The following is a 14,628-nucleotide window of genomic DNA, read 5'->3' as shown; positions in this document are numbered from 1 at the left end:
AAAAGCCATACAAAAGTAGCTTTACCTCCTCTTACAAATCCATTTGTGGCTATAGCTGAAGTAGACAGTCCTGTAATAGTTGTCACAACAGTGGCCATTGCAATAACAACAACAGACAGACCTTATGGAAAAGATGAAAAATGTTTAAGTTACAGAGAATTGAAATGTAAAAGTCTTCAACTTGTTTAAAGAATTGGTCTTGCAAATCTGACATGAGTTTACTGTACGTGGTCCCCTACATTCAAGCCAAAAAAAAGGCTGTATTTCCCTTTTGTTCCTTTTCCTGGATACAAACAAAACTGGATGTTATCTTCAATCAGCAGAGTAAAAACCATATACTAGAAGTTCAAGGAAACACGTGCCTTTTGCAGGTGACAGATGTGCTACAGTCCAGTTCTTAGTCACCTTATTTTCTTCAAAGGCTTATACACTATACAGTCTATATACAGATTTTAATAACAAGATATCCAAAAATTTATCTCTACAATTTACTGAAGATTTGAGAATATCAATTTTAAAATTATGACCTTGTAGCCAAATGAGAAGTTCTAAGCAACTTTATACTGTTTGAAGTTTTGATAAAGGTAAAATACTGGCCATATTACAGCAGTTTTCTACCCCAGTTTAAACAGTTCAGGATCAACATTTGTATTAGATCGCATCTAAAAGTCACTGAAATCAACGTACAGCATTTGTATGCATACCTATTCCAGCTTGTCCTACAATCCATGACAGTCTGATGAAGAGCATCACACCCCAAATATTTAACATACATCGTACCTAAGATGACAAAAGAGACGTTTAATGTTTGTCTTACAGCTGCAGTCATCTCCATTAATTCATTCTACTTTATATACTGCTTGAGTTACCTTGTAGCTCTCTCATTATTTTTCAAATGGTTTTTACAATAATAAATTAATAAGTTAGACAATTTTGGTTGGATTAAAAAAATAAAAGGGAACCTAAGCACAATTAAAATATTACTACCCTGAACAAGAGAAAGTTAAAGAGTTCAAAATCTGACATTCTAGTACTTCTTGATCAAAAAATACAGATAAGTAATTCAGACCCCAATCTTCAGGATTCAAAATTTCTACTGCAGAATATAATCACTAAAATACAATTGCAAGGTCTCAAATTGTTTAAGTTCAGATCTCTCATATGCTATTTTTCAAGTACTAGAGCAATACCCTGCCAAATATTTTCTCCATTTAATAAACTGTTAAACTCAACAATATACCACAGTAGAACAACATGCTAACAGGAATCTGTTTGTTCTTATCCTCAATAAGATAGATTTTGCACTGCACAGAAGTCAGTTAGGAGACAAACTGCAAGTTCAGGTGTCCCTCTCAGCTGGAGAATACAGCATCAATCCTGAAAAATGTTTAGCTGGTCAGTGAAGGTTCCTCTCCAAACTAATAAGGTAAAATGTTTGGAGAGATTTATCTTTTGCAAAATGCAAAAATATCTGAGCTAGAAGCATTCACCTTGGCGGCTCACGCCTACAGGGAAATACTAACTGGAAGTTTCAAACCTCCTTAGAAGTTCTAAATAGGTTTTTGAAGACATGGGGCAGCAACATTAATCCCATGAAAATACCTAGTATCAGCTTCAAGTCATCGTAGAGAAAACGCACTATCAAACTTTGCTTTCAAACTCTTTAATACTTAGAACTGTTGCTTAGAAAAATAGCATAAATGTAAAATTCAGGTTTAGAGAAATTCAACATCAGCTTCACACCTGCTCTGAAACAAGCAATTCAGTCCTTGATTGGGGTACACCAAGAGGAAAGGACCAGATCTCTTATACAGCTGCTGCAGGTACTCTTTCTCCCATGCGAAAACATATCACTACTTCAAGACTTGTAAGGAAGTTGCTAATGCATAGTGGAATCTTGCTCAACTAAGATCTAATGTTTGAGTTCAGTATGTATTAACCAGTCACTGCACTTAAAGCCTCCATTACAACGTCTCACAGCTTTGGAGAGTACAGGTACTAACCATGGCTTCTCTCTGCCAAAGCACTGAAAAAAGTTACTATGTACTTGAAACAAAATTGCCTGTGTTATCCATAATTTTTCATTATTCTGAGTGGGGAAAAACTCAAAAGTTTCTTTCTCTATCATAAAAAAGTACCAGTACTAAGTCTCCAAAACCTCGGAGAAGTCGACTTCTTCTAACAGGCTCAATGAAATTCACATATTTAATTGAAGTCAAGTTTTGCCATACAAATGTAGGCACCCTCCATACAGCAGTATTTATTGTTTATGAAAAAAAAAAAAAGTATCAAGTTCACTGCCCAAAACATCACAAAGTGAAGACACAGGTATTTTCTCAGTTTTCGTTTGTTTGTACCAATTACAACTCATACACAGTTTAATAGCTTGTTTTTACTAAATGTGAATAATTTATATTATCTTTTATCGTTTTACAAATTATGCAACTTCAAAACAACAAATCCTACACAGAGAAACCACAACTGCTTCAAAACTTAGAATTAGAATTTACATCCTTAAAATTCAGTAAAAAGAAAACAGCAAACTTTTCTATAGTTCATCGTGTGCTGCCTTTATCCAAAGCTGTTACAGTCCCTTCTCAAGAGATAAGGTTACTAGAAAGACCCTTTTAAGGCACTTAAGTACAATATATCAAACTTACCAATACACCTTTTATCCACCCAAATTTAACAATCCCTTTGCTGTCAGGTGTATAAGTGGCAGCAGCATCTCCAGCTGGTGTTCCTTCCTCTCCATTTGCATAGCCATCTTCAAAGGGTTCCTTAAATACAGAAAACAAACGTTTACTCTTTTAACAGCATAACGAAGGAACACAATACCCAGATTTTAAGAACAGTGTACTTCTGCAAGTTGAAAAATGAGAGTGACAGGGCATAAATCGCCATTTTACACTCCATGCAACAGGCATGGAATAGGTTACAGATTTTGACAAATATACATCAAGGTTGGAAGTACGGCTTAGCTTATTCTGCCTCAGTTAGTGAAAACCGTTCACAGAGTAATAAATACTTTTAAGAATCCATTCTCCAGCACCAAGAAACAAACATCTATTGTTTGTTTATTTTTTTGCTACAACAGGTATATAATTTCAAATACAGGTGACTGGTACAGCGTATAAAGTTTTATTTCTTAATCTGAAAGTGCATTGCCACAAGTTACTGGTTTTGTCTACAAGACTTCCTGTAGCCCAGGCTGAGCTGTTAGTTCATCAATTTTCCAGGACATAAATTATTGACTTCCTGTAAGCTATTCCACTATACATTGTAAGATGATGCTGCTGGAAAGGAGGGGGGGGGGGGGGGGGGGGCGTTTCAGGAAAGAAGGAAGAAGGATCTGCTCACAAACACTGTGCAGTTTACTGTGCAGGATGAAAGATGGGAGGAGCTGGAGCCCCATGCACAAAGACCGATTTGGGGCTTCTCTTTACCATTTCTCTTAGTCTTACAATATATAAGTCTCAATTATTTGAGGTGCGTATATATTTATCTGCATGCGCATTACTCACACATACACAGTCAGCTTGCTCTTTAAGAGCCTGTTTTGTTTTGTTCAGTCAAATCAACAACTAAGCATTTGAACATAAGTATTTCTTGCACTCACTGCACGAACTCTTCAGAAAAGATTCTAGGCAAAGTACGCTTGTAATCCAAGGCAACAAATATAAGAATGAATATACTAGGAGAAAAACTGACTACCATTCAGGAGAGACTATTCGACAAAACAGCTCATGCTGTTTTTGCGAGGCAGCTTGCATCCCAATGAGGTAAAAACAGAATTTATCTTCACTAAGTAAAACAAAACGGTCTGAACTCGATTTACACTTTCAAGTATTCTCTGTACTGCAGGCACACAAGTTTTCATGTGAGAAATGTTACTCTGTTCCTTCATCTTACGTATTAATACCAAATTTACAATCAGCACAGAATCCAAGGAAGCATTTACACAACTATCACTTATAGAATGTGTCAGCTATAGAGGCTATTATACAAACAGATTATGTCAATTTTATCCAAAACTCATAGCACAGGCTCATGCCTGTACTTCTCTCAAGTACTTTGTATCATGGAATTCAAACAAATAGCTGCATCTACAACATATCCAGAGATTGTATGTGGCATAAGGCAGAATCCCCAACAATTTTCAGATCATTACATTTACCAAGTAGGCTTTCTTGTCTCTAGGAAGAAGAAATTAAACAAATGCCCACACTCCTAACAGACAGCAAAAATCAAAAAGTTCTCATTTTCTAAACTACAAAAACCTGAGCGATATCTCTAAACCTTGCTCAGAGAATACTTTCAGGTTCTTATTGATTCAGATCAGCCTGAGTCTCAACAAGAAAGAAACAACTGCTAGCACACAAGGTTTGACACAATCCAAATCTTTCTGTACTATCTTTTTCAGTATTATGTTGCTTTATCAAGAGAACACCCAATATAATGCACTGAAGGTTTGCTGGTATCAGCAATTCAAGCTCCCCACAGACTTTTGTGGTGACACACACACTGCCATTTCCTTCTACACCACTAAACCGAGTAGCCACAGCAACCTGATAACAATGAGGAATCCTGAGATGCTTTCAGCTCAGAAAGCAAGTCCTGAAGTCATAAAAGATCATTTGATAAGTTCACCATCGTGAAACAAAACTTCCAGTCAAGTATGCAATTGTGTAATTGTACTTAATTATTCCTATCCAGGGAGAAACACGCTACCATCAGAAAGCACAACACCACATTTGCAACAAACTCAGTTTTCAAGTGTGGCATTAAGGGAGCTGTGTTTGTATTAACAAAGCAGCTTTTAAAGCTTTCTCCAAGAAAACTGCCAGCATTTGATAACATATTCTGGTTTACAAAAAGTCACATAATGTTTCTAGTAAGAAACAATACACTTGGGGGGGTTTATTTTGTTTTTCTTTCTTTTGGAAGTCTGGTAAGAGTGAATCAAGAAACAGATGTAAAATTTCTGTCCAAAAAACACTGAAACATTATACACATTTGAAGTAGTTAACATAGTAATACTGTGTCACAGCAGTTTTAGGAAATAAGGCAAACATTTTCCTGCATGCTCTGCTTTTTAAGAGAAAGATGACAGCATCCTAGTATCTAGTGCAAGACACAATTACACAGTTCTGTGTGTAACCATAGCTTATCAAGTAACAGAAGATCCTCCACTCATCATAAAATTATACATTTCACTGGAGTACTCAAACAAGTCTACCACTTAGGCCGTCTTATTCTGAAGGAGATAATGGCTTGTAACTGATATTTATCATCTACCAAATCATTTCCAAGATACTCACACAATGAATACAAGAAAGTTTTGTTCTGTATGCCTTGTCTCTCTACACTGTGCAATACTTCTTTGAAAGTTATTTCAAAGTACACACAAAATTTAATAACTGAAAGGTTATTGCTAGTTATCAGCACTAATGGGTGCCCAAAAAACCAGCAGCAAGAACACAAGTATTACAAAGTGTGGGCACAAAAGAATTCCAAGTTTAGCCTTTTAGTGCCAGATTAATAAAGCATCACTGTGGTCTCAGCTGTAAATAAAAGACACAGTTTATTCTGCCATATTTGTGGTCATGAGGAAGCACTGCTTTTAACCAAGTCATTGAGTAGGGAAAAATGGAAAAATACATGTATGATGAGATCTTAATCAATAATAAAAAATAAACATTATAGTACTTTGTAATTTGTGGGTTGGGAGGCACAGAAGGAAATGGGCAGTTATCTACCAAAATAGTCTTTTACCTGAGAAGCTCAAAGAACACTCACATCGTTCACCAACACTTAGCCAGGATACATTTAAACATTAACAACTGTAAAACACTGATAGGAATCTAGAAAGAAATAGCTGAACTCTATTCCTACACACAAACCTACACTGCTATACCATAGTTCATTTAACAGTTTAAGATAATCTACTTCCTCTCCAGTGTTGCTTCATGAGGATAACAATAAGCTATTTGTGTCAACTATGAATACCCACATACCTATTAGAAGTGCATGAGAAATGAGGAACAACTTGACAGGCCGAAGAAATTTGAGTTTTTTCAATATGCAGCATGTATACTGGTGTCCAGAAAACTTGTCAGCAAAAAAAAAAAAGCTGCTTTATCTAATCAAAGTTCTGAATCAACTGATAATTGCTTAAGTTTTGCAGCATGTTTGTTTGTGGTGAACTTATCTAGATTCCATTCAAAGTGACATATTGAGGCTTTGCAGCCTACTGTATGAGGTAGTACCAGAAAGAATACACATTAACTCATTTGTTCTCATTCCAGCCAGAGTTGCATTGAAGCCTGGAGAAGAGGACAGGACAACTACTAAGCCTGTCTTTTATACTACATGCCTTTGTAGAAAAATCCTACTGAAAATTACTTATTTAGACCATCATTGCCCTTAACTGTTAATATTTTTCTTATAGTAGAGTGTATTTCAGCATATTCTGAATGTCTATACTTACATTCAGGTCAATAAACAAATGATCAGGAAATGCAGATAGCAAACATGTCTGCTAAGCAGTAGTTTTAAGCATGCAAATTAAAGTATTGATCTGTCAAATTTTCAAATGAGTTGCTCTTGGAAAGACAAGGGGAAGGGACACTGCTAATGCAAGTACACCATTCACTGTTAACAGGCAGAAGACAACGGTGTAAAGTTACTAGCAAATTCAAAATATTGAACAAAGGCTTGATGGATTCCAGATTTCTTACCAATAGTTCTCATCCTCCAGACGTAAATACCACTTAGGTTAGGAGACAGAGACAAAAAATTTATCTCGACATAAAATAATACACTTGATATAACGTTTAGACCTCACACCACATATTCATTCTGATTTTATAAAATATTCTGTCAAAATCTGAGGATAGGTGTAGCTTAGATTCCTTCCTCTTCCCTCACCAACACCTTCCCCCCACATTTTAAACACACTTTCAAAGTACTCCAAGTTCGAAGCTTCTCTAAACCTTTTTTTTTTTTTTTTTTTTTGCCAGGACACTCTTATGGACTTTTTTTTTTAATTCAAGTAAAAACTCTGTGACTGTTTAAATAGAAGCCTATACACAACCTGCTTTGTACTCTGTCTGATTTGGCACATTCCAATAGTGAGTAACTTATTTGCCTAATCCTTCCTATTTCCTTTACTCTTATGAAAGGGGAGAAGGCCAAAGTATCATCTGAGACTGCAACACAACTTTTTTTTCCACTCAAATCTGATCAATTACTGATTTAGTACATGGAAAAAGAACCAACTACGTGCTTTCTTTAATACAAATTCCCTAGGCTTCAAAACAGTAGCTTCTCCTTCCCTTAGTAGGATATGGTAGTGAAGTAAACTTAAATAGCCTGTACTATCAAACTGTCAAAGAAAATCAAAAGGCCTCATATTTTTAAGCTCCAACTTCTACAGCAATATTTAGAAGTGGTTCTCTCCTACATTTAATCAAGAGAACAGTTGCTTGTATTCAAGACTGCCTTTTATTTACATACTCTCATACCAAGCATAGTACTTTCATCATTTAACACACTTTCTGAGGACAGAGCAACAGCCAAGCCACCCAGGAATGGTTTCTCATCAACTCAAGTACAGGCACAACAGCTGGGTTTAACATCATGCCTTTGTTTTCATTAACGACCACCACCAAAGCCTACACAAGGTGACTGTGCTTTTATCTTCTACTGGTCTTGTGTTTAGACATGTTTATAGCAATCATTGACAACAGAATTCCTCCTCACACATCTTCTACAGGTCTTCAATGCAGCTTTCAGTTTCTGGAAGAAAAGATCAACTCTATTGGCACCACCACTTCTAAGAAATTCCTTTTAGAGGATGGAAGTGATTGGTGCAATGTATTGATCCAGATGTGGCATGCCAGTTGTCTCAAGAGTAAAAGTATCACTACATAAGCTGTTTATGACTATAATCTCTACAACTCCACAGCTGCATACAGGTAATGCTATGACCACCAAGAACAAAACCTGTCACTACAGATAGCACAATTTTTTTTTTTTTTTTTTTTTTTTTGAGCTGACAAAGCTGAAAACAATGGGGAAGCAAAAATAATAACTACGTTATTGCGTTTTTAATTCAGGCATACTTTTGCTAGAGTACAGATAAGAAGAAAATGAGAGTTTGAATAGTTATCAAACAATCAGCAGAATTACAAAATGTTCCCCTTTTAGGAAAAAAAGTCTTTCTTGAAGGAACAGACCTTCCATTTTCCCTTCTGGAATGAATTTTTAGATTCTTCCTCCCACATCACTTGTGATATTTCTTATGGCCTGAATATAAAATTTAAGCAGCACTGAACTTATTTTATACATAGAATAGCTGCATGGAATAATGTGCTGACATAAGTGTACAACTCGGATGCAGACACAACTTCTGTACCAATATAACTGCAAATATATGCAAGTGTGCTACCATACCAGCAAAGAGTAAGCTGGTTCTTAAAACACTTTGCTTGCAGCATGCAGTTTGCGCTTAAGGGTCTTCAAAAAACTGTTCCCATGTTTTAAAGGTTTTATCTCCCTGGTATTCTCCAGTCTAAAAAACGAAGTACTGAGTATCCTTTCCAAAATTTGTAAATCTCCATGGAGCCATGTTAAATACACTGTTATCCAGGGACAAAAAAAAAAAAAAGTCTTGTGATAAATTCGCATGAACATTTATCAAGAACAGCTTCAAATTTGCCTGTGAATACAGGGTATTGAAGTAATTAAATATGTGAGAGAAAAAAAAAAAAAACAGTTTCAAACTTTAACTCGATCTGGTGACAGTAATTCTCAAACAGTTCCTCAGTCTACTACTGCTCAGAATGGCTCAGGTACAGTTGATAGCTTTGCTCTGGAGACTAACAACAAATCATAACAGATTTTTAATACCAAAATTGAATAACATTTACAGTTCTGACAGGTTTCAAGTGTCTGATGGAAAGAAGTACTGTAGGTAATTATTCAAAAATATTTTACTCTATCACCACACATTTAAGGTAAGGTTAGTACTCATATGGAGAATGTATTATTTATGTTCTCTACTGATCTGTTTCAGAATCAGAAGCATTAATCCTGAAGTTTTGTTAGACTGCTTTCACTTATGACAAAATGAGTTTACCAAACCCTCCCTCCTTCTAAGAATGCAGAACTATTCAGCATATCAGTATTTGGATTTGGCTGAAGCAGTGCTTCTTACTGCTTATCTTTACAGCTATAACCTAGAAAAAAAGTCTGCTAATGCATTAAACGGCACCCAAAATTTACCCACTGCAACAACAGATTAATTAACCAAAAGAAACATGATCTACTCTTAAAGATTCATGGAATGAAACATGAACAGATTCAACCACTGGATACCAGTTTCAATTAAAGGAAGTTGTTTTCGAGTTTGCAGCCAAGACACCAAAAAACTTAAGTGCTTTGGTTACATTATCCTCTTCACAATTACATGTTTAAAATATAGCAGCAAATACTTTTGGCATTGACTTCCAAAGATTTTAAAAGAGATTGCAACAACAGAGAATCTTACTGTTATCTTAAACTGAAATTAGCCTGTAGTACTTTGATTCAGTGGAGCAATTTTAAACACAGGGGAAATTTATAGTTACAATTAAAATGTCAGCTGAAGATTTAGCCAGCTCCGTATCACTGCTATCAGCTTGTATTTCACTGTCTTGCAACTCAGTACTACTCTTACACAAACATTAAACAACATTTGAGTGTATTTATTCATATCCTTATTTTCCAATTTTAAGAGCCATTCATACTTAATTTTTTTTTTCCAAAGGAATAGAAAATCATCTGTTTTTCCTTCCAGCTCTCACCAATACTTGGAATTATTAACCTTGCAAGCAAGACTGTTAACGAAGAAGTTCATTCAAACAACTGATTTCAACTTAGGAGTAAATCAAAGTGCTCAGAAGGTGGTATACTTACTAAAAGACAGATAGGAATCTTATTAACCAGACTACCACTTGAATCTTACATGCATGCTCTCATCCTGATGAAGGATTTGAACCACCTAGATATCTGCTGCAAAAAAATATATATATATATGGTGAGCCACAGGCAATCCAGGAGACCTCTGGTGTACACTGAATACCACTTCCAGGTCAGGTATTGGACAGACCAACCAGAGATGACACATTACTGGACCTGGTGCTCACCAGTGCAGAGGAGTTCATTCAAAAAGACCCAGAGGTAGTCCAGGCTGATGCAACTATGCCCTGGTTCAGTTTGTGATCAAGGAATATGGGCCTGGCAAAGAGCAGAGCCCCAACTTCAGAAATTGTGTATTTCACAGCCACTTTTTTTTTTTTTTTTTGCAAGAAAGCAACATACTAAATTAGATATTTTACGATAAAATCTGAAACAGATAAAGAGTATACCTTCAAGGAGTCAGAATAAATATACCAAAAAAAGGAAGCTTCTCTACTTATACATTATCTATATTATCTATTTTATAAGTAACTCAAGATAATTCCTGTTCAATCAATACAGCCTAGACAAACCAAAAGGTTGTACAACCATGATTTAAAACAAAGGTCTTACCAAAGGAAAAATTCAGGACAGAGGCAAAAGACAGAAATATTCTGCAGACAAATTTGTAATGTCAGATCAATAATGACATTAGAACAGCGCATCATATCCCAAGGTTGATTCCACTACCTTCTTTACCTTCTCCCCCTACTGCATTACTAGGTTTTAGATCAAAAACAGAAAAAAATCACATTTCTTTTTAAATATGATATCAAAACAAGGTCTCCAAGTAGAGAGTGTTCATCAGTGCATCTGGAAACAGTGGTAGCATCAACAATTTTTAATGGCCATAACGTCTGCGTAAGAAGTTAAGATTTAAGTCTTTGACTCCATTAGGAATTTCACTTACTGAAGAAGAACAGTCACACGGACTGTGAGTAAGCAAGTCTAATATCCAAGGAAAGGTTAACATTTGAAAGCCTGCAGCCAATGAGATGGAATGAGAAGGAATGAATCCTTCCAAGCACCTCATACATGACAAGGCACCGGTTCTGTTGAAATCTTCAAGAGACTGGACCCTGGTGTACCTATCTGAAATACTTTCAGTTCATTTTCCACGCTATTAATAATAGAGACAAAGAACATTTTGTAAAAGTATTAAGATAAACACCTCTCTTCACTTTCATACTTTGATTCATAGATCCCTCCATAAGGATAACACAACATGAATACCCAAGTGAGCTCACAATACCAAAATAAAAGAAACAAAAGATGAACTCTATCCCATGGTATATCTACAATGCTCATATCCTGGCACTCCCAGAAATATGGTAGATGAAGTCAGCCCTTCCTCTCAAGGAAGAACTGACAAAGGCATTAAAAACAACTTTCTGGCAAAGGAAGATTTAGAAAGTGTCTCCACTTCTAGTTAATAGGAATTCTATCATTACTGCCGAGTTACAAAACACAGAGGAATCGTTTCCCACACAAACACTGAGATAACCAATCTGTCCAGCTTTAAGAGGAAGAAATACTTGTAGCCTAAATTCACAGATCAAGACTTGGTTTTCATGGATTATAGTAAAAGCTTCTATTTTGGTATAAATATTATCAAACTCTTTTCTGATTTAGATAAGTCTTACCCTTGCAGTTTTTACAAGTTTTAATAGCAGAGTGTTAGGATCTACTGGTGAAGAACATTACAGTTGGAAGTGAGAACTCCTTTCCTGTCCTCTCCAGAATCATACTGGTTTCCCTGCTGCACCACTGAATTTGATCCTTTTCAAGAGTCACTGTACAATGAATGACTATCAAACTGTTGTACTTCTTTGACATGAAAAGAAAAATCATTCCTCAGAAAAACAAATCAAGGCTCTGAACAAAAGCAGTTTTCACTTGATTATCTGAAAAAAGTCTAATATATGTAACAGTTAAAGATCTTTCCCAGATTTTTTTAATACAACTTAATTTTTGTCCATAATGAGGCAGATGCAGCACTAAATTACATAAGAGCCAAATCAAATCCTATTAGCAAGCCACTGGCATAGTATTTTGCACACTGAAGTACAGTCCAAACAATACAATGTTCTGTCCACAAATGCAGGAGAATCCCCATTTCAGTCTCACTTAAGAATCTGTTTTCAATACAGCAAATTCCCAAGTCATCTTCTATACTCCATGCCTCTAAAAGGTTGATTTTTAGAATTCTTGCTGAAGAAACTGCTTTTCAATTGTCATCTATTTCTGATAAACAGAATGATGCACTTCCCACTCAAGAGGTAGGGATTAAGAAGTAAGCATAGCACAGTATGCAGATATAAGTTAAAAAAAAAAAAAACTCTTCAGTTTCTAATTTTAAGTCTGTTTCCAGGCAGTGAACTTATATTTAACCCATTTTCTCACAATAGACTAAATAGTCCAGTGAAGTAATTGAAAAAAAAAACCAGTTAATCAGTGATTAAGTTTTTAATATCATACCACAAAGTGACAGATGCAGCTTACTGCACAGTACCCTAAGCCACCACAGAGCACAGTTATTACCATGAAGCACAACATTTGTACCAGCACAGTGTTATATTCAAGTCAAAGGTGCCAAACTGCTTACAGCTTAAGAGCAAGATCACACAGGATAGTCTTAGGAGTCTCTCTACCATATAAACTCCTCCAAGCAAGTTGAAACATTAACCTGGCACTGACTGCTTCTTCACAGCTGCAACAGATGTTGCCATTTCCTTTGAATTCAAAAGTTTGAATAATCTGAAATAGAAGCTGTTTATTTGAGGAAGTTAACGAGGGAAATGAAGACATAAGGTGAGCTTCCTTGTTAAAGTGACTGGATAGGACCATTTTTCTTTTATTTTTACTCACCACATCTGTGAGTGAGTTAAATTTATTGTCCAGAGAATTTTTATTTTTATTTTTTTTAAATGTTGAGAGAAAAAAACAATTCATTAAGTTTATCAGGAATAATCAACATGCTGAAGTAGAGAGAAAAAAAAAAAAAAATCAAAGATGTTCCACATGCTCAAGCTGCAAGAACTGGATAATTTCCAAAACACTAAGAGGCAAACGATTTTAAGTCCATCAATAAGACATTTTTTTAAGTTAGCAAATGAATACACTGCAGTTACGGTTATCTACGATAAAAAGAGAAGCAGGAAGAATGGGTTCGTCATCGCTCAAATTATTTGAATATTATATAGAACTTCAGCAAAAAATCTGCAGGATACAACAGCAGATACAGCACACTGGTTTAAATTACTCCAAGACAGTGATCTTGTCAACATCCTTCTCTGCAAGAATACTCTTTAGAACTGAAAATCAAATGACATCTGATCAAATACAGTACCAAAGGGGGAAAAAAGTTAATCTGAACATTCATATTCATTCCACAGCACCTTCATTTTTAACTTGTTGTGAAGTAGCTTACGCTGAAAGAAAAGCTATCCAGAGAGTAATCAGTACTATTCTTTCACATTTTGGTCTTGAATACGTTACTTACACAGATGATATGAGAGCAAAGACCACCTTATTAAAAATCATGCTTTTCTGAACGAGTCTCCTCACTTACTTGTACTCCACGAGAAAATTAGTGTGCCTTCTCTTCTGACATTAGTGCTCATAAGGCTCAGAGTACTGCAGAAGTCTCCAAGGAGGGGTGCACGAAAACCAAAAGACATGCAGGACAATTCACTGGGATGTGGAAGAGAGTATTTTTCCTTTAATACTCATCAATAGCTTTTTTTTTTTTTTAAGTGGTGCTTATCTTCATCTCATTTTTTATATCCTATTTGTTTAAATTTTATTATGTACATTACATAAATAAAGTAGTACATTATGTAATTTATAAATGCACATATACTGTGGGTATGAACTCAAAATCATTTTACTGATAGTTGCAGAATCAAAGAAGTTTGGTGGCCACTGTTACAGCCTATTAGGGAGTCAACCCCTGGCACAGAAAAAGATCTCCAATTTTGGGAGGGGGTTGTTTATTTTGTGTAAGCCATGCCAATTTCCAGATTCAACTTAAAGTTGCTGAAATACATAACCACAAGACAAAGCAGAATTTGTATGCTTCCAGCAGCAACCTATGCTTGCGTTTTCAAACCATAGCCTGTTAACAGTTCTATTATCTCCAGCTTCTCTGGAACCAAACAAAAAGTAGTAAGAACAATATGAGCAATTTACTAATGACTGTTCAAGGCTTCGTTATTCTACTGGTTCTGGACTGAAGACATCACAAAGATCAGATAAAAGATAATTCATGCAACATAATTTTGCAAAATACAAACTGTCCTTATAAAACAAACTCTGGAGAACTAACATAAAACTAACTGCTGCTGAAAATAGCAGTTTATTACTTATCACAATCAAGGCAAAAAAAAAAAAAAATTGTGTGGTTCCAGGATAAACGAGAATTTTCCACACAGATTTTAAAAAAAACCATTAGAATACCACTTTGCACAAAGCTAGTAAAGCTTCATCCAAGCTCATGAACACAAAAGTTCACCATTTTTCAAAAACTGTGAACAAGAACAGTTACAAATGAAAAGCTTCTAGGATATCTAGAAGTACAGCGACCAAGCTTGAGAACTTCTCACGTTTTATTTTAGTAGGACTAAA

General features: G+C 35.5%; 1 protein-coding gene across 2 annotated transcripts in view; it reads right to left on the bottom strand.

The window, feature by feature from the left end:
• Nucleotides 1-14,628, bottom strand: part of SLC12A2 (solute carrier family 12 member 2) — a 52,898-nt gene that overhangs the window by 34,201 nt on the left and 4,069 nt on the right. For both annotated transcript variants that reach the window (XM_042866214.1, XM_042866215.1), the window contains exons 2-4: nt 2,661-2,780; nt 705-780; nt 26-121 (exon numbers count right to left, since the gene is read on the bottom strand). In XM_042866214.1, coding sequence (XP_042722148.1) covers nt 26-121; nt 705-780; nt 2,661-2,780 — 292 coding nt within the window. The remainder of the gene's footprint in view (nt 1-25; nt 122-704; nt 781-2,660; nt 2,781-14,628) is intronic.

Source organism: Lagopus leucura, unplaced genomic scaffold (genome assembly GCF_019238085.1).
Source record: "Lagopus leucura isolate 7727_CA_CO unplaced genomic scaffold, USGS_WTPT01 Super-Scaffold_810, whole genome shotgun sequence".
NCBI lineage: Eukaryota > Metazoa > Chordata > Aves > Galliformes > Phasianidae > Lagopus > Lagopus leucura.
This window is presented reverse-complemented; position numbering and strand designations above follow the sequence as displayed.